General features: G+C 42.5%; 1 protein-coding gene across 5 annotated transcripts in view; it reads right to left on the reverse strand.

Annotated features, from left to right (window-relative positions):
* The window catches only part of MAP3K12 (mitogen-activated protein kinase kinase kinase 12), a 226,305-nt gene that overhangs the window by 15,683 nt on the left and 184,422 nt on the right, over positions 1-26,200 (reverse strand). For all 5 annotated transcript variants that reach the window (XR_012270379.1, XM_073662959.1, XM_073662962.1 and 2 more), the window contains exons 7-12: positions 22,573-22,681; positions 20,150-20,259; positions 19,165-19,281; positions 15,528-15,653; positions 14,978-15,410; positions 343-413 (exon numbers count right to left, since the gene is read on the reverse strand). Coding sequence is in view for 4 of the 5 variants with exons in the window: in XM_073662959.1 (XP_073519060.1) it covers positions 343-413; positions 14,978-15,410; positions 15,528-15,653; positions 19,165-19,281; positions 20,150-20,259; positions 22,573-22,681 (966 nt within the window). In the remaining variant the exon portion in view is untranslated. The remainder of the gene's footprint in view (positions 1-342; positions 414-14,977; positions 15,411-15,527; positions 15,654-19,164; positions 19,282-20,149; positions 20,260-22,572; positions 22,682-26,200) is intronic.

Below are 26,200 nucleotides of genomic sequence, written 5' to 3' on the forward strand. Positions count from 1 at the left end.
TTGCCCTCTGCCTTTAATGCTTACAGGGTGTATTTTTAATGGTATAACACAAATAGAGGTTTATTATCTTTTAACTATATTATTTATAAGAGAGAACTGGGTTACCAGAAGTTTTCCAATATAGTATTATCAAAATTGCCTCCTTTTTAGCAGGAATGAACCATAATAGGGTATTCCAGCCTCAAAATCTACTCATCCACTGCATTGGTGATAAATGTTAGATCATTGGAGGTTTAAATCCTGGGACCCTCACGGATCACTAGAACGGGGGACCCTGGTCCTGTTATACATATCAGCAACTAAACCATCTGATGATTGAAAATCAAAAGGAGAAAACCTCACCTTTGTCTCCTCTCCAGCTCCAGTTCACTATCTACCTCCCCCTCTTCCTCCTCTGATGAGACACCTCGTTTCTGAGGGAGAAGTAGACAAATAATTCTCTCATATTTCACACTACTTCTAAATGTGACTAAATATATAGGACGAAAAATACATGAAGATTTCAAGATTTTACATTTTCTCTGGATCTCAGCAATTTCTTCATAGCACTGATCTCACTCTCACATCGCTATAGTTTGTCATTACTATATTGTAAACGTGTCATAGTGTTAATAGCAGTGGCGCAGCTACAGGGGGTGCAGATACAGACCAGGCTCCTGAGAGGCATCTCTATCACACTGGAAGATACCATTATTACACATGGATAATACAAATTGGTATTATTAGTGTACATGGATCAATTTTGGTCTGTGCACTTTTCCATCGCTGTGATGTCACTCAGTACAGGACTCGGGAGGCAAGCTTGAGTCAAGCAGTGCTTGTTTAATGCACACCTCTGGCTGGGATGCACCATGCTTCTTGATTATCAAGTGTTACTTTTATTCTTTTCAAGGGGGTGTACTCATTTATACTGAGCAATATATATATATATATATATATATATATATATATATATATATATATATATATATATATATACATATACACACATGGTGGTCCAAAAGTAGATGGACAGACAATAATAACATTTATTTTGATTTATATATAAAATTATATTTACTAACACAAGCAGAACATTGACAATTACATTTTATTCTGAACAATAATACAAAAGCCCTTAAATTTTATCAACGCAGGTGCTCAAACTGTTTTCCATTACAATTTGCACAGCTTTGAAGTCTGCCGCTTACTCTTCGCCAAACTTTTTTGCACAAGTCTCTTTGGGTATTAATTTCTTGAAATGAATCTCTTATGTAATTTTTCAAATCACTGACACTTTTTGGTTTTCGACTATAAACTTTGTCCTTGAGTACTCCCCAAAAGAAAAAATCCATTGGGGTCAAGTCTGGTGAACGTGCCGGCCAATCAAGTGGGCCTCTTCGGTCAATCCATTTATTAGGAAATGTTTCATCAAGATACTCGCGGACTACTCTTGAATAATGTGGAGGGGCCCCATCTTGTTGGAAATAAACGTCATTTGAATTAGGCTGTTGCTGTTGTAAGAGGGTGACCAGGATCTGGTCATGCACCTTGTCTGTATGTGTACATATGATGCCATATCCTGTTTGCAATATGAAAAGGTTTTATGATTAATTGCCCTACTTGTTAGTAGAGGGTAGTGTAGGAAAGGGTTAAGGAGTTTGGGAGCTGCTGAGTGTGGGAGGAGCTGATACAGTGGATCAGAGAGCAGTTTCCTGGTTGCAGTCAGTTCCTGGGAGAAAGAGAAAGATGTAAGACAAGTACAGTTGGTGGTCCAGGGGGCACCTTTGGTACAAGTTGTCCAGCAGAGAAGAACCTGTACTCAGATAATCTGAATAGACATTTCCGTACGTTCAGGACCTACGGTCCATAGGATTCACAGTGAGTTGTGTCTCCACAAGCCTTCAGAGAAGGGGAAGCCGGACGGGAAACAGTCCGTACAGGGATTCTTACTACTGCAAGGGTCTCATAGACCAGGAGTGTTCACTATGAAAGGGACAACTCGGGACAAATGGACGCTGAACATCTCTACGTGCGGTGTGTCGAACGGTGACCCTGGGGGAGTCGGTATACAATGTAATGTGCTGTGTGAAGATATTTACCAATGTTCTAGTAAAGTTCTTTTTTATAAAATGGAACAGAACTCCTTAAATGTGTGTGCGGCCGTTCCTGAGATGAGAAGACTGAAGACGGCAGAGATCTATGATCCAGATGTGAGTGTTCTGCACCACACACACAACATGGGAAAATGTGTACTTTTATCTTTGTCAGGGGACCAGGGTATGGGAACACATCAGCCGTTGGCCACAACTACTACCCTGAGTCCCTTAAAAAATTGGCGTAGTCGGCAGGATGCGAGTACCTCGCATGAAGAGAGCGGGATGGAGAAGACCCGCGGCGCAGATGAGGCGCCTGAAGATAAACAAATGCAGCGGAGAGAATTGAAGAATGTACGAAATGAGATTGCGGATGAACATGGCGATGCCAAGATGGTGGCCGGTAACGTGAGTCTAAAGATGGCGGAGATTGGCGAAGGTTCCGCCCATCGTGGGCATCCTGAGCACAAAACGGCGCGGAAAGCAGTATGGTACGGACTCCGGCCCAGATGGAGATTACAGCCCCCTGTGAGCAGTATCCGCCCACGGTGGGCGCAGCGAAGGAAGAAGTTCTGCCTACCACTGAAAATCCCAGAGACAGAGTGGGAAGATCTGCCGAAGGCAGCCCCGCCCATGGAGGGGCAGAGTCTAGAAGGAAGACCTCGTGTGGTGAGCAGTGCAGCGCCATTGCTGGGAAAGACAGTGAAGCTGGAGCAGCAGAACAACATGTCTCATCGAGGTGGCTGTGGAAGAATGGAGTGGAGCCGGCGCAGGGAGCGCGAAGAGAAGGAGGGACGCCCAGGAGGTCGCTGGGTGGTCTTTGACCTCCATGACTATCCCGTAGAGAGCGGCTTACCATTCGTACCAGGCTGGTACCCCTTCCACGATCCGCGTGAGGATGCCGTCTCCCTTGCAAAGGCCTTGAAGGGGCTCGTGGTCGCAAGCCCCAGAGAGAAACAGGAAGCGGCCGGAGAAGTAACGACCGTGGAGGTGCCATCAAGTGACGGCGAGTCGGCCCCGGTGACCGTGGTAGCGGTGAGTCCCGATGCGGGCCCTGCCCCCAGCCCCCAACCCCCTTCTTACCAGGAAGTAGTAAGAGCCCCTGGGGAAGAGGAGACCCGGTGGATCGCCGGGGTAATCGCGGAAAAGAAGAGGCGGGAGCGCCGCATCCGCGAGGAGCTGCGGAGGCCGGGGGGAGGAGCAATGACCGACCGGATGACTTGCGGCCTAGTACGACACTTTGACCTGGCTCGCGGCTACGGATTCGTACAGGAAATGGGGACTGGCGAGAGGGTGTACGTCAACAAGGGGTCTATCGATGCCCCCGGTCCCTTGCTTGTGGGTAGCCGAGTTAAATTTATTAAGGAACATGGGCCATGATGCCCGTATGCGGTGGCCGTTACCGTGTTGTCCGACAAGGAGGAGCGGATGATAAATCGGCCTGTGCGGCCGACAGTGATGGCTGCGGTGCAGCTGGCTGTGGGCGCGAGTGAGAGCGTGAGCACCAGAGCAGCATCCCCGCCTCCGGAGTCACTGAGGGCGACGGCCGGCTCCCAGGGGAGTATACAGTCGGAGTCTCCCAGTTTATCTGTGTCGCAGACGAGGAGCCGGAGTAACAGCAGTGGATCGGCCTCCATTGATTCGTCCTCTGGGACCACCGTTATTTATATTCAAGGTCAAGGAGTGGCCCATTACGGTGGACACAGGGGAATCCCCGAGTGAGTTGCTGCTTTAAAAAGAAAAGAAGGAAAGCATCTGGTTGTGCTCGTTGCACGGAGGAAGATAAGGAACTGTTCTGCGTTCCTAGGTGCAGGAGCCCCTGTTCAGCCTGGTGATGACTGGAGGTGGCCCAGGATGCGGTCATTAAAGAGAGACTGTTCCGCGTCTCTTAAAGGGCAACCAGCCCTTATAGCACCATGGAGCAATGGTGCTGGCCGGACGGCCAGAAGATAATTTTTTTTATGTATGTGTTTTTCCCCCTCCAAGTTCTGTTGCGCACGTTTGCGCATTCCCCTGCTGGATTACGGGACTGAACCCTAACAGGGTTAACAAAGGACTGTGCGCAACTGCTTCATGGACTGTGTCCTAGTAAAGAACTGTCGAGTGGTTCATGGTCTTCAACGGGACCGTACCCAGTAAAAGGAGGGAGGGGGAGAAACTGTCAGGACGACCTGAGGATTGAGCCGGGTCACTGCTCCAGGACTGTCGGAGCAGGATTTGTTGGCCAGCGGGCCTGTGGTGGACAAATTTTTTTGTGTTTATTTGTTTTTGGTCCCAGGAGCAAGGGGACCGGAGTCCGATGGACTCATATCCAAAAGAACTTGAACGCTGTGTTCCAGGGTCCCAACCGAGTGGGACCGAGGTCAAGATTGACCACTAAGAAGACAAGAAAAAGTGAATTAATATATTGTGTGTTTTAATATAAATATATGTGTCGAATGTTTTAAATGTGCATTGTGTTTTTACAGGTGCTCTCATGGTCGGGACGACCATGTTTAAGGAGGGAGGAAATGTAAGAGGGTGACCAGGATCTGGTCATGCACCTTGTCTGTATGTGTACATATGATGCCATATCCTGTTTGCAATATGAAAAGGTTTTATGATTAATTGCCCTACTTGTTAGTAGAGGGTAGTGTAGGAAAGGGTTAAGGAGTTTGTGAGCTGCTGAGTGTGGGAGGAGCTGATACAGTGGATCAGAGAGCAATTTCCTGGTTGCAGTCAGTTCCTGGGAGAAAGAGAAAGATGTAAGACAAGTACAGTTGGTGGTCCAGGGGGCACCTTTGGTACAAGTTGTCCAGCAGAGAAGAACCTGTACTCAGATAATCTGAATAGACATTTCCGTACGTTCGGGACCTACGGTCCATAGGATTCACAGTGAATTGTGTCTCCACAAGCCTTCAGAGAAGGGGAAGCCGGACGGGAAACAGTCCGTACAGGGATTCTTACTACTGCAAGGGTCTTATAGACCAGGAGTGTTCACTATGAAAGGGACAACTCGGGACAAATGGACGCTGAACATCTCTACGTGCGGTGTGTCGAACGGTGACCCTGGGGGAGTCGGTATACAATGTAATGTGCTGTGTGAAGATATTTACCAATGTTCTAGTAAAGTTCTTTTTTATAAAATGGAACAGAACTCCTTAAATGTGTGTGCGGCCGTTCCTGAGATGAGAAGACTGAAGACGGCAGAGATCTATGATCCAGATGTGAGTGTTCTGCACCACACACACAACATGGGAAAATGTGTACTTTTATCTTTGTCAGGGGACCAGGGTATGGGAACACATCAGCCGTTGGCCACAACTACTACCCTGAGTCCCTTACACTGTAACTGGGGAACAACTTGATTCATTAGAATTTCAAGATACTTATCTCCTGTGACTGTTCCATCAAAAAATATAGGTCCTAAAACATTAAAACTTGAAATACCACTCCAAACATTGACACCAGGCTCATTTAGTTGTTGTTCTAATGTTAAATGCATGTTCTCATTATACCAGTAAATACAATTATGTCTGTTAACCCCTTAATAACATTTGACGTACTAATACGCGTCTGTGCCCTGGGACTTAAGAGCCAGACCCGTATTAGTACGTCATGGCGATCGCGCGCGCACACAGGCTGTGCGGGCGCGATCGCCGCCGGGTGTCAGCTGATTGTCACAGCTGACACCCGGTACTATGTGCAGGGAGCGGTCCTGCACCGCTCCCAGCACATTAACCCCCGCTATGCTGCGATCGAAATCGATCGCGGCATTGCGGGGGCAAGGGGAGGTGATCGGCGATACTCACCTCCTCTTCCAGCGCAGACTGCAGCGGCTTCCCGGGTGTTGCCATGACGACCCGATGTCGTCATGACAACATCCGGGTCACCAGAGAGCAGGAAGATTGCTTGGACATGCGCAGTGCATCTCCAAGCAATCTTAACACTGTGCACTTCTGACAGCCTGCATGGCATAGGGATGGTGCTCCATTCCTATGCCATGCAGGCGATCAGAAAAAAAAAAGTGAAAGTCCCAGAGTGGGACAAAGTAATAAGGTGTACAAACTGTCTGAAAGTGGAAAAAAAAAAAAAATGTGCAAAAATATTATAAAAAAATAAAAAAAATAATACACCAAAAATAAAAATATAATGTACCCATCAATAAATATTATTATAAAAAAAATAAAAAAAAAACAATAAAAGTACACATATTTGGTATCGCCGCGTCCGGAACAGCCTGACCTATAAAACTGTCCCACTAGTTAACCCCTTCAGTGAACACGGTAAAAAAAAAAAAAAAAAAACGCAGCAAAAAACAATGCTTTATCACCATACCACCAAACAAAAAGTGGAATAACACGCGATCAAAAAGACGCATATAAATAAAAATGATACCGCTGAAAACGTCATCTCGTCCCACAAAAAACAAGCCGCCATACAGCTCCATCAGCCGAAAAATAAAAAAGTTTCAGCTCTCAGAATATAGCGATGCTAAAAAATATTTTTTTCTATAAAATAGCTTTTATTGTGTATAAGCGCCAAAACATAGAAAAATTATACAAATGTGGTACCGCTGTAAACGTACTGACCCGAAGAATAAAGCTACCTCATCAATTTTACCACACGCGGAACAGAATAAAAAAAAAAAAAAAAAAACAATTCCTGAATTGTTGGTTTTTGTTTATTCTGCCTCCCAAAAATCGGAATAGAAAGCGATCAAAAAATGTCACGTGCCTGAAAATGGCACCAATAACAACGTCAAGTCATCCCGCAAAAAACGAGCCGTCACATGACTGTCTGCCAAAATCTGGAAAAATTATAGCTCTCAAAATATGGCGATGCAAAAACTAGATTTTACAAAAAATGCGTCTTTTAGTGTGTGACAGCTGTCAGTCATAAAAACCCCATATGATTCTGGCATTGCTGTAATCACACCGACCCGAAGAATAAAGTCGTCTAATCACATATACCGCACAAGGAACGGCGTCAAAAATAAACTCTTGGGTTAGGATTGGGCTAGGGTTAGGGCTGGGTTTGGGGCTAGGGTTGTGCTGGGGCTAGGGTTGTGCTGGGGCTAGGGTTGTGCTGGGGCTAGGGTTGTGCTGGGGCTAGGGTTGTGCTGGGGCTAGGGTTGTGCTAGGGCTAGGGTTGTGCTAGGGCTAGGGCTGGGGTTGGGATTTTTTTCAAAAGTAAGAAAAAAAGATGACGATATGGTGACTAGTGTTGAGAGCAAGTGCTCGCTACTTGAGTTTGCATCGGGTGCTCTGGTATGCATTGAGTATCGTGGGTATTTGAGTGACATGCTCGAGTCTCTGCCCCATATGCTTCGCGGCCAAAAAACTTTACGGGGATTGCCTGCCATGCACGAGCGATCCCCGCATGTTTTTTTTTGGGTGCCTAATAACCGTGAAACATGCGGAGCAGGGACTCGAGCATGTCACTCAAGCACACGCTGTACATGGTGCATACCTGAGTACCCGATGCAAACTCAAGTAGCGAGCACTTGCGCTCAAGAATAATGACAACTTATTCAATATGATGACCTAATGTAAACAAATTCTGTGCCGTACCTCTGGGTTCAAAATGTTCACTATACACCTTAATAAAATCCTTGAGGGGTATAGTTTCCAAAATGGGGACACTTGTGGGGGAGCTCCACTGTTTAGGCACATCACGGGCTCTCCAAACGCGACATGGTGTCCGCTAACAAATTGAATGGAAAATCGGCTCAAATTGTTAGCGGACGCCATGTTGTGTTTGGAGAGCCCCTGTGTGCCCAAACATTGGAGCTCCCCCACAAGTGACCCCATTTTGGAAACTAGACCCCCCACGGCACCTATCTAGATGCATAGTAAGCACTTGGACCCCCAGGTGCTTCACAAATTGATTCGTAATAATGAAAAAGTGAAAAAAAAAACACTTTTTCATTTTTATGAATCAATTTGTGAAGCACCTGGGGTTCCAAGTGCTCACTATGCATCTAGAAAGGTGCCTTGGGGGGTCTAGTTTCCAAAATGGGGTCACTTGTGGGGGAGCTCCAATGTTTGGGCACACAGGGACTCTCCAAATGCAACATGATATCCGCTAACAAATTGTCGGCTCAAATTGTTAGCGGATATCATGTTGCATTTGGAGAGTCCCTGTGTGCCCAAACATTGGAGCTCCCCCACAAGTGACCCCATTTTGGAAACTAGACCCCCCAAGGCACCTATCTAGATGCATAGTGAGCACTTGGAATCCCCAGGTGCTTCACAAATTGATTCGTAAAAATGAAAAAGTGGAAAAAAAAAACACTTTTTCATTTTTATGAATCAATTTGTGAAGCACCTGGGGTTCCAAGTGCTCACTATGAATCTAGATAGGTGCCTTGGGGGGTCTAGTTTCCAAAATGGGGTCACTTGTGGGGGAGCTCCAATGTTTGGGCACGCAGGGAGTCTCTAAATGCAACATGGTATCCGCTAACAAATTGAATGGAAAATCGGCTCAAATTGTTAGCGGACACCACATTGCGTTTGGAGAGCCCCTCTGTGCCCAAACTTTGGAGCTCCCCCACAAGTGACCCCATTTTGGAAACTAGACCCCCCAAGGCACCTTTCTAGATGCATAGTGAGCACTTGGAACCCCCAGGTGCTTCACAAATTGATTCGTAATAATGAAAAAGTGAAAAAAAAAACACTTTTTCATTTTTATGAATCAATTTGTGAAGCACCTGGGGTTCCAAGTGCTCACTATGAATCTAGATAGGTGCCTTGGGGGGTCTAGTTTCCAAAATGGGGTCACTTGTGGGGGAGCTCCAATGTTTGGGCACACAGGGACTCTCCAAATGCAACATGATATCCGCTAACAAATTGTCGGCTCAAATTGTTAGCGGATATCATGTTGCATTTGGAGAGTCCCTGTGTGCCCAAACATTGGAGCTCCCCCACAAGTGACCCCATTTTGGAAACTAGACCCCCCAAGGCACCTATCTAGATGAATAGTGAGCACTTGGAACCCCAGGTGCTTCACAAATTGATTCATAAAAATGAAAAATTGTTTTTTTTTTCACTTTTTCATTATTACGAATCAATTTGTGAAGCACCTGGGGGTTCCAAGTGCTCACTATGCATCTAGAAAGGTGCCTTGGGGGGTCTAGTTTCCAAAATGGGGTCACTTGTGGGGGAGCTCCAAAGTTTGGGCACAGAGGGGCTCTCCAAACGCAATGTGGTGTCCACTAACAATTTGAGCCAATTTTCCATTCAATTTGTTAGCGGATACCATGTTGCATTTAGAGAGTCCCTGTGTACCCAAACATTGGAGCTCCCCCACAAGTGACCCCATTTTGGAAACTAGACCCCCCAAGGCACCTATCTAGATGAATAGTGAGCACTTGGAACCCCAGGTGCTTCACAAATTGATTCATAAAAATGAAAAAGTGTTTTTTTTTTCACTTTTTCATTATTACGAATCAATTTGTGAAGCACCTGGGGGTTCCAAGTGCTCACTATGCATCTAGAAAGGTGCCTTGGGGGGTCTAGTTTCCAAAATGGGGTCACTTGTGGGGGAGCTCCAAAGTTTGGGCACAGAGGGGCTCTCCAAACGCAATGTGGTGTCCACTAACAATTTGAGCCAATTTTCCATTCAATTTGTTAGCGGATACCATGTTGCATTTAGAGAGTCCCTGTGTACCCAAACATTGGAGCTCCCCCACAAGTGACCCCATTTTGGAAACTAGACCCCCCAAGGCACCTATCTAGATGCATAGTGAGCACTTGGAACCCCTAGGTGCTTCACAAATTGATTCGTAAAAATGAAAAAGTGTTTTTTTTTCTTCACTTTTTCATTATTACGAATCAATTTGTGAAGCACCTGCGGGTTCCAAGTGCTCACTATGCATCTAGAAAGGTGCCTTGGGGGGTCTAGTTTCCAAAATGGGGTCACTTGTGGGGGAGCTCCAAAGTTTGGGCACAGAGGGGCTCTCCAAACGCAATGTGGTGTCCGCTAACAATTTGAGCCGATTTTCCATTCAATTTGTTAGCGGATACCATGTTGCATTTAGAGAGTCCCTGTGTGCCCAAACATTGGAGCTCCCCCACAAGTGACCCTATTTTGGAAACTAAACCCCCCAAGGCACCTATCTAGATGCATAGTGAGCAGTTGGAACCCCCAGGTGCTTCACAAATTGATTCGTAACAATGAAAAAGTGTTTTTTTCTTCACTTTTTCATTTTTACGAATCAATTTGTGAAGCACCTGGGGGTTGCAACTGCTCACTATGCATCTAGATAGGTGCCTTGGGGGGTCTAGTTTCCAAAATGGGGTCACTTTTGGGGGAGCTCCAATGTTTGGGCACACAGGGGCTCTCTAAACGCAACATGGTGTCCGCTAATTATTCAAGAAAATTTTACAATCAAAAAGTCAAATGGTGCTCCTTCCCTTCCGAGCCCTACAGTGCGCCCAAACAGTGTTTTTTCCCCAAATATTGGGTATCTGCGTGCCCAGGGGAAATTGCACAACAAATTTTGCGGTCCATTTTTTCTTGTTACCCCTGTGAAAATAAAAAAAATTGGGTCTAAAGTAACATTTTTGTGAAAAAAGTTAAATGTTCATTTTTTTCTTCCACATTCAAAAAATTCCTATGAAGCACCTGAAGGGTTAATAAAGTTCTTGAATGTGGTTTTGAGCACCTTGAGGGGTGCAGTTTTTAGAATGGTGTCACTTTTGGGTATTTTCTGTCATAAAGACCTCTCAAAGTGACTTCAAATGTGATGTGGTCCCTAAAAAAATGGTTTTGTAAATTTTGTTGGAAAAATGAGAAATCGCTGGTCAACTTTTAACCCTTATAGCTCCCTAACAAAAAAAAATTTTGGTTCCAAAATTGTGCTGATATAAAGTAGACATGTGGGAAATGTTATTTATTAACTCTTTTGTGTGACATATCGCTCTGATTTCAGGGCTTAAAAATTCAAATTTTAAAAATTGCAAAATTTTCAAAATTTTCGCCAAATTTCCATTTTTTTCACAAATAAACGCAAATGATATCGAAGAAATTTTTCCACAATCATGAAGTACAATATGTCACGAAAAAACAATCTCAGAATCAGGGGGATCCGTTGAAGCGTTCCAGAGTAATTACCTCATAAAGTGACAGTGGTCAGAATTGTAAAAATTGGCCCGGTCATTAACGTGCAAACCACCCGCGGGGCTTAAGGGGTTAATATGGCCGGATAATGTGAAAGAAGCTTCATCACTCCACATAATGTTATCTAAAATTACTGGATTTTCTTCAATTTCGTTAAGCATAATCTCACTAAATTGCAGCCGCCTGTCTGGATCATCCTCCAATAAACCATGAATTAGACGTGGACGATAAGCTTTCCACCCAGTAGATTTCAGGATTTGCATGATAGAAGCTCGTGAAATTCCCAATTCCAAAGAGGCTCTTCTGATGGACTTTTTTGGACTCTGAACAAATGTTTCAGCAACAAGTTGTTTATTATCTTCTGTACAGACTGTTTTGGGTCGACTAGTTTTTGGAGCATTAAGGATGGAGCCAGTGGCATTGAATTTGTCACGAATGCGGTAAATGGTTTGTCTCTTTGGGGCTTGAGTACCAAATGTTTCAACCCAATTTGCTCTAACGGTTTCAGCATTTTGAGATTTCCAATACTCTGTTAAAATCCATTTTCTTTGATCTGTATTTAAATTATTTGCCATTATGTGTTATCTGAATTATCTGAAAAGAAAACAGATTTGGGGGAGATCTATCTGTGAAAACTAGATCTGTGAAACTGCCTCAGTTGCCCTTAGCAACCAATCAGATTCCACCTTTCATTTTCCAAAGAGTCTGTGAGGAATGAAAAGTGCAATCTCATCGGTTGCTAAGGGCAACTGAGCCAGTTTCACTTTACACCATGTTTGATAAATCTCCCCCTTCATAACCTTAGTACACTTTCTGTCCACCTACTTTTGGACCACCCTGTATATATATATATATATATATATATATATATATATATGTATATATATACAGTACAGACCAAAAGTTTGGACACACCTCATTTAAAGATTTTTCTGTATTTTCTTGACTATGAAAATTGTACATTCACACTGAAGGCATCAAAACTATGAATTAACACATGTGGAATTATATACTTAACAAAAAAGTGTGAAACAACTGAAAATATGTCTTATATTCTAGGTTCTTCAAAGTAGCCACCTTTTGCTTTGATGACTGCTTTGCACACTCTTGGCATTTTCTTGCTGAGCTTCAAGAGGTAGTCACCGGAAATGGTTTTCACTTCACAGGTGTGCCCTGTCAGGTTTAATAAGTGGGATTTATTGTCTTATAAATGGGGTTGGGACCATCAGTTGTGTTGTGCAGAAGTCTGGTGGATACACAGCTAATAGTCCTACTGAATAGACTGTTAGAATTATTATTATGGCAAGAAAAAAGCAGCTAAGTAAAGAAAAACGAGTGGCCATCATTACTTTAAGAAATGAAGGTCAGTCAGTCCGAAAAATTGGGCAAACTTTGAATGTGTCCCCAAGTGCAGTTGCAAAAACCATCAAGCGCTACAAAGAAACTGGCTCACATGAGGACCACCCCAGGAAAGGAAGACCAAGAGTCACCTCTGCTTCTGAGGATAAGTTTATCTGAGTCACCAGCCTCAGAAATCGCAGGTTGACAGCAGCTCAGATTAGAGACCAGGTCAATGCCACACAGAGTTCTAGCATCAGACACATCTCTACAACAACTGTTAAGAGGAGACTTTGTGCAGCAGGCCTTCATGGTAAAATAGCTGCTAAAAAACCACTGCTAAGGACAGGCAACAAGCAGAAGAGACTTGTTTGGGCTAAAGAACACAAGGAATGGACATTAGACCAGTGGAAATCTGGGCTTTGGTCTGATAAGTCCAAATTTGAGATCTTTGGTTCCAACCACAGTGTCTTTGTGCGACGCAGAAAAGGTGAACGGATGGACTCTACATGCCTGGTTCCCACCGTGAAGCATGGAGGAGGAGGTGTGATGGTGTGGGGGTGCTTTGCTGGTGACACTGTTGGGCATTTATTCAAAATTGAAGGCATACTGAACCAGCATGGCTACCACAGCATCTTGCAGCGGCATGCTATTCCATCCGGTTTGCATTTAGTTGGACCATCATTTATTTTTCAACAGGACAATGACCCCAAACACACCTCCAGGCTGTGTAAGGGCTATTTGACCAAGAAGGAGAGTGATGGGGTGCTACGCCAGATGACCTGGCCTCCACAGTCACCAGACCTGAACCCAATCGAGATGGTTTGGGGTGAGCTGGACCCCATAGTGAAGGCAAAAGGGCCAAAAAGTGCTAAGCATCTCCAGGAACTCCTTCAAGATTGTTGGAAGACCATTTCCGGTGACTACCTCTTGATGCTCATCAAGAGAATGCCAAGAGTGTGCAAAGCAGTCATCAAAGCAAAAGGGGGCTACTTTGAAGAATCTAGAATATAAGACATATTTTCAGTTGTTTCACACTTTTTTGTTAAGTATATAATTCCACATGTGTTAATTCATAGTTTTGATGCCTTCAGTGTGAATGTACAATTTTCATAGTCATGAAAATACAGAAAAATCTTTAAATGAGAAGGTGTGTCCAAACTTTTGGTCTGTACTGTATATATATATATATATATATATATATATATAATTTATACACATACACAGTACTGTTCAAAAAATGTGGGCAGATGTGGGAAAAACTGCTGCAAAGTAAAAATGCTTTAAAAAATAGAAGTGTTAATTATTTATTTTTAACAATTCGCAAGTTGCATAGTTAATGAGTAAAAGAGAAATCTAAATCAAATCAATATTTGATGTGATCGTTGTTTGTCTTCAAAACAGCATCAATTCTTCAATTCTTCTAAGTACACTTGTACACAGTTTACAGCGCAGCCCAGGAGGTGGTGATATGGCTTCCAGAGAGCCCTGATCTCAACATCATCAATCTGTCTGGGATTACATGAAGAGAGACAGAAGGATTTGAGAAAGTTTAAATCCACAGAAGATTTGTGGTTAGTTCTCCAAGATGTTTGGAACAACCTCCCTGCTGAGTTCCTTTCCAAACTGTGCAAGTGTACCTAGACGTATTGACGTTGTTTTGAAGACAGAGGGCGGTCATAACAAATGTTGATTTGAATTAGATTTCTCTTAGTTCATTCACTTTGCATTTTTCATTGATAAAAATAAATTATTAATCACTTCTATTTTTTTTAAGCATTTTTATTTTGGAGCATTTTTTCCACACCTGCTTAAAACTTTTGCATAGTACTGTATATACTTTATATATCTGACTTCTTTAGAAATGTTCGCTCTGCCACTATTTCACAAGCGTAGGAATGGATTCCTAATAGTCATCCTGCCTGGTGCCCTCTATTTGCCTCCCACTGCCTCCTCCTCTCAGATCGGTATTCAAAACCTCTTGGAATGGCTACTGCAGTGTCTTGGAGAGTGCAGTTGTAAGTCTAAGGCCACGGCCACACTATCAGTATTCGGTCAGTATTTTTTCTCAGGAGTGGGAGCCAAAACCAGGAGTGGGTGATGAATGCAGAATTGGTGACTTGTTTCTATTATACCTTTTCTCTGATAGTTCCTCACCTGGTTTTGGCTCCCTCCTGAGAAAAAATACTGACCGAATACTGACCAAGTACTGATAGTGGGGCCGTGGCCTAAACCACACTTTTCTTGCTTTTCCAGTGTTGTGGGATAGCATGTAAACTTACCACTGCACTCTCCATGCCACTCCGGTCTCCATCAATGGAGTAGATGGCAGAAGCAAATTGAGAGCGCTATGTATGGTGACTTTATATGAGTATGTGAGAAAAGGATAGTCACTTTTCAGTCCCAGAGTGGGGGGTCACTTTGAAAGGCATTCCAGTTTTACTTTAGCTTGAGTCTTTTACCTGGCTTCTGGTGACAGCAGCTCTATACAGCATTGCTGCTGGGGTCAAGTGTTGTCCTCCTCTAGATGATCTGCTCCCAGTTGCCCTCCCTGATGGGGATTCTGGGCTTGGTGGTCCAGGTAATGAACGAACTGGAGAACATTCTGCACTTTGGCTCTCTCTACGAGCCTCAGCCTCCAGAGGAGTACATAACAGGTCTGGACTGGAAGAAGATAAAGGATGAGGGTCACGTGGAGGTGGTTGGCTCTGAGGAGTTGGCTCAGGAGTCACAGCTGCCCTCAAGTTGACCATTTCTTTAGCTTTCCGGTAACGTGGCTTTCCACGCCGACCTCTTCCTGGAGATGGAGGTAATTTCTGGCAGCCAGTTGGAGTTGATGGGGACAAGCCGGAGTCTCCTTTAGGTAGAAGGACTTCAGATTTCAAGATGTCTGGTCTGTAATAAAGGAACCATTTTCATGATATACTCACAATATTTCAAACAGGTATATATTAAAAATTCCTACTATTAGTCAGGAGCAAATTCATTTGACATTTCTAGTTGGTGTGTTACCTCTTTCCATGTGGGGAAAGTTTCTGTGGCACATTTCTTTTCTTAATAAGTTTTTCCACAGTGCTTGATGGCCTAGGCTGTTGACGCAGAATGGCAGGAAATTTCTTCTCAAGGATTTGTTCTCTCCTGCAAATGGACAATTGTATAACGCATTCTTGTTGTTTTTTTATTTTATTCATACGAGCTGCGAGACTATGTAACTCACTGCCACAACATGTTATGGTCAATTCCCTAAAAACATTCAAGAAGGGGGGCTTGGTTATGCCTTTGAGCTGAGATTGTTGCAGCAGAGCAGAGCTCCTAGTATCCAGATAAAAATATCTAGAAATCCTGCACTAATTGGACTCACCGTCGGTGGGAGATCACCTGAGAGTGAGGAGACTTTAATGGACTGTAGAGATTTGCTGCAGGTGAAGCCGAATTTATTAGGCATCTCCTGAAAACGTTCCTCCTGACGCGCGCTGCTGAGAGGACAACGGCAATTTTAGAGAGGTAACCTGGTGCTGCGGGAGGAGAAGAGGGGCTGTTGTGCAGACACGACGCAATACTCTCCGGGTAGACGCACTTCAAGGTAGGCGGTCAGACAGCATTGTAACGCTATTAATCCCCAGATTGACCCCACATTGTCAGGGATGGCAGTTTCCCATTAAAAGACCATTATTAAGACTTATCTGTTAAAACGCGTTGGTTTGTATTCTGTACACTTGGTGGTATGCCATGTAATTAGTTTTTACATATTTACAAATAAACTTGAAGTTTTTATCTTACGGACCACGCTGGAGAATCCACATTCTTTTTTCCCTTTGAAAAGGATATCTTTCCAATCAGAAAATGCTCCTATATCATTCCAATATCAGTGTGTGCAGGTCATCAATGTCAGTAATAACTGGTATACAGTGATTTTGGTGCCAACGATGTCTGAACGGTTTTATATTAAGTTTATGGTGCTGATTAAGAATATGACTTCGGTTTTGCCAGATTGGCTCTAGTTTCTGAGATATTCAATAGTTAATTAACTAATTACAGCAGAATTCTGGCTTCATAAAGTCGCTTTTATAGCATTGTAAGCCTACAAACTGAAATACAAAATAATTATATGGGATATTTCATTTCAGACACTGTTAAAGAGTCTAAAGACCAAAAGACTAAATGCTATTACATTTGTTATCACACACAAGTCGCATTGGGGGAATGCATTATTTTCATGGATGAATTATCTCAAAAACTAGAACCAATTCTGCAAAAGTAATGGGATTTTTAAATTCAGCGCCCTCAAAATACCCTGAATTCATTCAAAAAAACTTGGCACCTGAAATTTTTTTTTAGACCTGTGTAATTATTGCTATTGAAGCTTCCACTGCATCACACATTGGATAATTATACAGTCGGGTCCATAAATGGGTGAACACTGACTAAGTTATCGTTACGGTCGCTGTCTGACAGATTACATTGGAGTTGAAATTAAAAAAGTACTATGAGCTCAAAGTGCAAAATGTCAGCTTTAACCTTAGGATATTTACATCCAAATTAGATGAACAGTAGAATTATAATACTCTGAATCCATAGGTCCATCCTCCCTTTAAAGCACCACTCAATCTTTTTTTTTTCTTTTTTCAGTGTTGGAGTGGTGCTAATAGTCTAAATTCCCGAACCCTAGTATTAAACTTACCAGCTGTTGTCTTATGTTGTCCCTAGCACCACTCCGTTCCGGTTCTGCCATCTTGTGACCACAGCTCCTAACTGACCGGAAGTCAGAGGTAACGGTCACAAGCTCTCCATGTAAGTCTATGAGATCCTCGTTCTGGCCTCATTCCAGCTCTCATAGACTTCATTGAGTTGTGACTTCTGGATCGCCCAGCAAACATTGCAGCAATCTGACAGGTCACAAACTGCTGGAGACTGACCGGAGCGACGCCAATAACAGATGAAGACAGTGGCTGGTAAGAGCAGAAAACTTAGATTAGTAGCATATTTCTTTGTAGATTGTAAGCTTGCGAGCAGGGACCTCACTCCTAATTTAACTGTTTAAACTGTCTTAAATTGTATTGAATTCATTGTCTGTACATGTCCCTGCTTAATTGTAAAGTGCTGCGGAATATGTTGGCGCTATATAAATAAATATTATTATTATTATTATTAGTGCCACTCCAGATCTGCAATAAAAAAAACGCTGAAGTGCTGCTTTAACTGAGGGATGATGATTAAAACCATTCTTTGGATTCTCTAGTGGCTGTATAATTGGCCATGGATAGGAAGTTTTTCTTTATTAAACAATTATCAAGAAAAAAATTTAAAAAAATGTATAAAAAGGAGAATGTCAGACATAAGCATAAACCACACACAGGACCTCCAAATACTGAGGTTAATGGTGCACACAAAAAATATATCCTAATGCATGATTAATACAAATAATGTGGTCAGTAATTCATTTCCAAAAATATGGATCAATATGATAAATATAGATATATTGTAGAATAAAAATCCTACATGTAAATTATCAACCTCATGATTGCTATAAATACTTATATGGACACATGTCACTCAATTAAAGTAAATTCCTCGGAGAAAGCTGTATACGAAATGCGCGTCAGGGGTGTTCCTTGGCTACCACACAGGTTTATCTTGCCTCCTATGTATCTACCATTTTGGTTCATAAATTTCTTTTTCTCAAGTGCGCTTATACTTCATGATTTGCCCGATTTGTTTTTTGACCAAGGACACCCCTCCTCCATCACCTTAGTGTCTCCAAGCAGCCGGCTCAGAGTCACCATATTGATGCTGAGGACAGAGAAGATCCCTAACCCACATAACACAGGATGAACCAGAACCAACAAGCTCCAGTGATCCAGCAGCCCAAGCCCCCCACAGCACACATTAAACATGAACATTAGCGTAATTGTCTTTATGGACATATGTGCTTAACTTGCTGTTTTGTATATCACTTTACCTGTGTGCAAGGCTGCAGCTATTTTGCCTCTTCATTACTACCAACTTTTGGTTCCACTATATTATTCCTTGAGGTAGTAGTTCGATTCAGTCTATTAGGCATAGGCCAGCTACTATATGTCCTGAATACTTTTTTATTGCATTACAGCAATGTTTACACCCCTATTAATGCTGCACATTTTTTTTTTTATTATTTTTTTATTTCCTTTGATTGAGTGATACGTGTCCATATATGTATTCATAACAATCATGAGGTTGATAGTTTATGATTTTTATTCCACAATATATCTATATTTATCATATTGATCCATGTTTTTGGATATGAATTACTAACCACATTATTTGTATTAATCATGCATTAGGATATATTTTTGTGTGCACCATTCAGCTCTGTATTTGGAAATCCTGTGTGTGGTTTATGCTTATGTCTGACATTCTCCTTTTTATACATTTTTTACATTTTTGTCTTGATAATTGTTTAATAAAGAAAAACTTTTAAATGATCCTTGGCTATTACTCCTGTATCTTTATATGTTTTCTAAAATAGGTGGAAATACACCTGCACGTTCCAGCACCATTGTAACCTAATTCTATAATTACATAGGGCTCACAAGGCTTGGATCTCTGCCATTAGGACATGTAGTGTCTGTGCCCCTGTAAGTTAGCTCTTAGACTGATGATTGTTACTCACCTTAATAACTCCCTCTCCTTCAACTCCAGTTGCAACATGAGTGAGTTCAACTCCACATACAACGTGTTTGCTCTCTGTAACTTGCGTTCATAGTGCTCTCGAATGTCCAGAGCATGTCTGTGAAGAGAGATAAACAAAAATAATTGCCAGGGTCCAGCCAAATAGCAAGTCAACCCATTTCTTGAATATGTCTTTTTCATATGTCCTGCAGTTTTCTAGAATAACTGGTGTGGTAGGCTGACTCACTTGGCTGATCTCAGAGGTAGACACAGGAAACTTGGGGGTCAAAGTCTGTGGCTAGTTTATTACCTTCATAAACCAGAAAACAACATAAATATGGCCTTTCCGGCAAAACGGTAAAACAAAAGATAAATGATAGCAAAGTCCATAGTATGCGGGATTTGCCCACTCAGGTTGTCATCCACTTCAGCTCCTACTAAAGTTCCACACAGGAGACTTCCCTTGTCTACAAACAGACAACCCAAAAAAACCTCAATGCTGAAGATTTAACCTCTCCAGCCACACGCTTGAGGTGGAGATATAGTGAGCAGGCATTCCACCCTTCTCACACCTGCTCACAAAAAACCCAACCCAAGATGGCTGATTATCCTCTTCAGCACCTAACATGCTGGAGACAAGCTTCTGGGTTTCACATCACGGAAGACCGCAACCTCCGTGACACATATTCCCCCTCACATACATCGCCAGTGACCCTGTCACACTAGACACTCAACTATCACGAAATACCTGAAAAATGACAACAGGTAAGCATAATGTATGTTATCATTGCACACCCAGGACATATCATCAATTACATCTAATGACTAATGACTGGCTCTAAAATCGTCTACCTTTGTTCTTCTGAACCTTTTGGGTCCTGTTTTATTAGCGGGCTTTATTTTGTCAGCGCCTATGCACATCAGAGGTCTGAGCTTGTGTGCCCAGTTATTCACTTAGTGCTGTCAGCAATCATTTCGGATATTACCTGAGCTCATCACGGCGTCGTGATATCAACTCCTCTTCTAGGCGCTGTAAGCAGGTCCCTTCTGATTTTATTTTCTCAAAATGAAGCCGCACTTCATCCCGCCACTCCACCTGAGACAACGGAAAGGCAAATATTGGCATGCTACTGACACAAAGTAGGCCAATCTAAAATGTAGTTCTAGGTTTCATTATAGAATTCTTAAAGTGTATCCATCGTTTTCATTTTTATTTCAGAAATCAATAGTACGCGTGAAAATAAGCAACTTTGTAATATATCTTATTAGAGAAATCTGCTTCTTTCTCTGCCAGAATTGATCATTCATTCTCAAAATTCTCAATTCCATTCTCCATTTCTACTGATAAGATTATATGCAACATTCTGTCTTCAGTAAATACAGATCTTTCCCGTGAACTGAGAATTTTGAGAATGAATGATCAGTCCTGGAGGAGAAAGAAGCAGATTTCTCTGATAAGGTATATTGCAAAGTTTCTTATTTTGACATATGCTATTGATTTATAAAATAAAAATTAAAATGACGGTTACACTTTAATTATGTTGTGTTTTACTTCTGAAAGCTGGATTTTCACATCTAATAAACACATAAGCTGCTGATAATTTATTTTGATTATTAACCCTGATAGGGTTGTGCTACATGGTGACTTGGACTACGACTTCCATTTGATCCGATATTAGCACAGTCTACTACAAGATCAGTGAGAAATGTAGCGTTACAACGTGGTCATTGAAATCAAGGGATAACCATGTATTACATTATTGAGCTGTGTCCTATAGAACAAGAGCCACAGTTTATAGCCACTCGCCATTTATACTGAGGCAGAATTCAGATGTTCTTGTATCATGAGCTAAGCATGGACCGCAATGCACAGACTGTCCCGGGGTCTCCTGACCCAAACTTGACAGCCTCGAATATACAAGCCTATGAGACTGTCAAGTTCAGGTCAGGAAGACCACAGCCAGTTTATGCATCGCAGTTCATACTCGGACCGTGATACATGGATGTCTGAATTTGGCCTAACTTGAAGAAGGGAGAACCTCGATGACATCCAAATGTCTTTATGGGCATGGCAGGACAGGCAGCCATTTAAATATGGTGGTGTGTGTGTGGGGGGGTTGTTTCACAGATTTTGTATTGGACACCCGGAGTTTCAATTTACACCTTTACTATGGATTTAAAAAACATGAGAATTGTCTGTTCTATTAGGAATATACAATATATTAAAGGGATTATTCAGATTTTTTTTTTATATTATACAATGTGCCTAAGAATTAACAGGCAGGTGGATGCCAACTAACTGCCTGTTGTGTCTGGTGCTGATCTCTGTCACTAGACCGCTCCTGCCAGTAATTCAGTGGCTTCTGCTCTGTTGACGGGGCTTGACTGCTGGCATTATGCTGACTGACAGCCGGCTCCCCACTGCCTAACTGCGGGAAGCCAACTATCAATCAACATGACACCGGCCGTCACAACCTGTCGACAGAGCAGCCTGGAAGAAGAGCTGTTCTGTTGACATGGGGAGGCTGAATGGCTGGCAGGAGCGGTCAGTGAGCCGATGCCGGGTACAACAGGCAAGTAGTTAGCTACTACCATCCTGTTAGATTTTAGGCATATTGTAAAAAAAATCCTGGATAACCTCTTTAGAGTTTCTCAAAGAACATCCCAGTAATTTTTCTATTCTACTTTATTATTCAAATATACCTGTAAGAATTGTGTTAAAATAGAGAGGATTAAGGGCTGAATTAGATTAGGATTATATTACTGTTGAGTCTACAACTAGATACAGAAAAAATGAAGATTTGGAAAGTGCAGAATTAATAAAACTTTGTTAGCAGCTGAGCCTGAAACTATGTTATAGTCCGGGTTAGTATTTGTGAAGACCACTAGCATTACCTTCTTTAATTATTCTGGTATAAGAAGGAAGTCACTTTTGTAAAAATGAGTCTCTGGATCTAACAAGACAACAGAAGGTTGGGATATTTTAAGGGCTTTCTTATCCAGGCTCCATTACTATTAATGGTTGGTCTTCAGATCCTCAGGTGCATGTTATAAAAATTAGACCTCTAGATTTGAAAGAAAAAAAATATATAATGTTTATCAGAGGTCATGAGAGACAGGAGCCTTTTGGTGGTCAGTTATGTAACCGAGACTATCTGCAGACGCTTGCCTCTAAAGACGGGCATATTGAATTCCAACATCCAATCCTTTCGTTCTCAGGGAAGATAAGCTGTTGCCAGATATATCTGACAATGCATTTTCCCTTCTTATTGAAAACAGATATATGAGTACGAAGAGAGGGTCAGGAGGAAGAGTAGCTGGCTGGATGAGCGTTTGGCCGGCAGCTATTGAAGGAGTATCAGCACCTCTATAATGCCAATTGTCCACTGTAGACTGACTATCTACTCACCTGAGATTGGAAGTAAGTTTCTTGTGCGGTGGATAACACATCAGCAGAGGCAATATCCAGGTGCAGCAAAATTTGCCTAAATGAAGGCCGATTCCTTGGTTTACTGTTCCTAAGAGAATAGATAAAACACGTGAGCAATAAATTCCAGAAAAATATTCACACAATTCACACTTTTATGTTTGATGGAGAACTAAAGTTGTTCATACATATCATGATTATAAACAAGCAACAAATCTGACGAGCCAGGTCACACCAGGATACACTGAGCTCTAGCCAAATGCATAGATCTTACATACACGGGGCTCAACCCAGAGAATTCTGATTCCACTTATGGGCCTGGTTATGTAACTGTTAGAACCTTGCTCTTAGGTTTTTTCCTTTGCTGGTCACATGACCTTGTTGGCCTATTTAATCCTGCTCCGCCCTTCTGGCTTTGCTGGACTTCATTGTATAACTACTTTCTAGCTAGCCTGTGCTCTGTATCTAACTCTGTTAGTTTGCTTGGTCTACGGACCTCAGTGTTCTATATATTTTGTTTGTTTGTCTGTCTGCTACTATTTCTGTTAGGAGGTGTCCCATTTTCCTCCCAGTCCTTAGTACTTGTAGGGATTCCTTCCCCACATCTATAGGTCTCCGTACAGACTAGCTTAGGACTTTAGCAGGTCTGATCGCAGGATCAGGTTCCCTGTTACATCGTAGGGATTCAGCTGAGTTCTATCGTAGGGACAGATTTCTTCTCTTTCCTTAGCTCTGGTAGCAGAACATAACAGTAAGTCCAGCCTGCAAATTCTCTAAGGAAAGATTTTTCTGTTCCATCATGGTGTCGGTTCAGGATTTGGCTCATCGCCTGCAGGGACTCTCTCTGGAGGTGACCGAGCTCCGTCAGCACGTGAGTAACTGTCCTGGAGCACATTTCTTGGAGCCTAAGGTATGTTTGCCGGATTTATTTTTTGGTGAACACCGAGAATTTTTTTCATTTAAAAATGCTTGCTTATTGTATTTTCGTTTGAGACCCAAGTCCTCTGGGGATGAATCCCAGCGCATAGGGTTCATAATGTCACTTTTGCGCAAAGAGCCTCAGGAGTGGGCCTTTTCTTTGCAACCTAGTGATACATGCTTCAGATCAGTGGATAGTTTTTTTTCTGCTTTGGGACTATTATATGATGATCCTGACCGTGTCGCATCAGCTGAGACTGAGTTAAGACGTTTGAGACAGGGATCAGGTAATGTGGAAAAATATTGTACTCATTTCCGTCGTTGGTCTACTCAAACAGGGTGGAACGATTCTGCTCTGAAAAGTCTATTTCTTGCTGGGCTCAATGAAAGGGTTAAAGACCTGCTAATTGCTTATCCTACACCTGAAGATTTGCAACAGGCTATGCAATTAGCTATACGGGTGGATAGGAGACTGCGTGCAAGGGTTAATGAGAGCAAATCCTCTGCTATGTCAGTTTCTGGTTATGAGAATGTGTGTACTAACAGTGGTGAATCGATGGAGATTGGATCGGTGGCACCTCGCTCTCAAGAAAAAGACCGTCGATTTTCTGAAGGCTTGTGTTTCTATTGCGGAAAATCTGGTCATTTGATTAAAGGCTGTGAGCTTCGTATGAAGAAAAAAAAAAAAATGGTCAGTCATGCCCGTATTGCCTGTTTAAATTCCAAGGGTGTATTTTTAGCTGCTTCCACGATTGCTCAGGAAAAATTAATGGCATTTCGGGTGTTTGTTGATTGTGGGTCTACTCTGAATGTAATTGATGGGGGATTCTTGGAAAGACTCAATTTAAAACCCGAACCTTTATCATCCCCCATTGCTGTGGTTTCTGTGGATGGTTCCCCTTTGAAGAATATTACTCTCAAGGTCTGTGAATTTCCTCTCACTATTAATGGTGTTCACCATGAGAAATTGGATTTGGTAGTTTTGAATAACTTGCCTTCTCCAGTAATATTGGGATTGCCCTGGTTAAAATTTCACAATCCTGTACTGGATTGGTCTACCAATGAAATTAAATCCTGGAGCCATAAATGTTATGACAAGTGTTGTAACGGGCGTATTGCAGCTTTGGATAGGGGAGAATTGCCTGTTCCTATTCAGGATTTTTGGAGAGTTTTTTCTGAGAAGGAATCGCAGGTTTTGCCTCCCCATAGAGACTATGATTGTTCTATTGAATTTGTCCCTGGAGCGACTCTTCCTAAAAGTCGTTTATTTAACCTTACTATTCCTGAGAGGAAGGCTTTGGAGGAATACATACAGACAAGTTTGGCCGCCGGTCACATTAGGCCCTCTAAGTCTCCTGTGGCGGTTGGATTTTTTTTTGTAAAAAAAAAGGACGGCGGTTTACGTCCTTGTCTGGATTTTCGTGAGATTAACAAAATTACTGTACGCAATCCTTACCCACTGCCATTGATTCCTGATCTGTTTAACCAGTTAATGGGGGCCAAGTGGTTCTCTAAAATTGACCTTAAGGGGGCATACAATCTGTTGCGCATGAAGGAGGGTGACGAATGGAAGACTGCTTTTAACACTCCTGTGGGACATTTTGAGAATCTGGTTATGCCTTTTGGTCTTACTAATGCTCCTGCATTTTTTCAGAATCTTATTAATGACATCCTTAGACCTTTGATCGGCAAAAATGTGGTTGTGTATTTGGATGACATTTTGATTTATTCGCCGGATCTGGAGTCTCATTGGCGGAGCGTACGTGAGGTATTACAATTGTTAATGGACAATTCGCTTTTTGCTAAGCTGGAGAAATGTGAGTTCGCTGTACAGAGAATTAGTTTTTTGGGTTACATTATCTCCAGCGAAGGTTTTGAGATGGACCCGGTTAAAGTTCAAGCTGTACAGGAATGGCCTAGGCCTATTGGTTTGAAATCAATACAGAGGTTTTTAGGTTTCGCCAATTATTACAGAAAATTCATAAAAAAAATTTCTAGTATTGTCAAACCTCTGACCGATCTCACCAGGAAAGGTGCTGATGCGGTTCAGTGGTCTTCTGAGGCCATTGAAGCTTTTGTGTATCTCAAGGAGAGGTTCACCTCTGCTCCCATCCTTATGCAGCCTGATGTGACTAAGCCGTTTTTGGTTGAGGTTGATGCTTCTTCGGTGGGGGTTGGCGCAGTATTGTCTCAGGATAACGGGGATGGATTACATCCCTGTGCCTTTTTTTCAAAAAAATTTTCGGAGACTGAACTGAATTACGATATTGGTAATCGGGAATTATTGGCTATTAAACTCGCATTTGAACACTGGCGCCACTTCTTGGAAGGTGCGGAATTTCCCGTTCAGGTTCTTACGGATCATAAAAATCTGATATATCTTGATGCTGCCAAGCGCCTGAATGCCCGTCAGGCTAGGTGGGCACTGTTTTTCTCGCGGTTTAATTTCTCCGTTACTTACATCCCTGGTACTAAGAATGTTAAGGCGGATGCCTTGTCTCGCAGTTTTTCTTCCATAGTCGGTGCTGAGAAAGAGGAGAACATTTTACAAGAAGGTGTTGTGATAGCTGCTTTGGACTCCGTTTTGGAAGATGAGATTCTTAAAGCACAGGAGAATGCCCCATCTAACACTCCTCATGGGAGGTTGTTTGTGCCTGGGACCTTTAGGAGAGATTTGTTTGTTGAGTGTCAC

This window comes from Phyllobates terribilis, unplaced genomic scaffold (genome assembly GCF_046119375.1).
Source record: "Phyllobates terribilis strain yellow unplaced genomic scaffold, ASM4611937v1 Scaffold_2__4_contigs__length_985480577, whole genome shotgun sequence".
Classification (NCBI taxonomy): Eukaryota; Metazoa; Chordata; class Amphibia; order Anura; family Dendrobatidae; genus Phyllobates; species Phyllobates terribilis.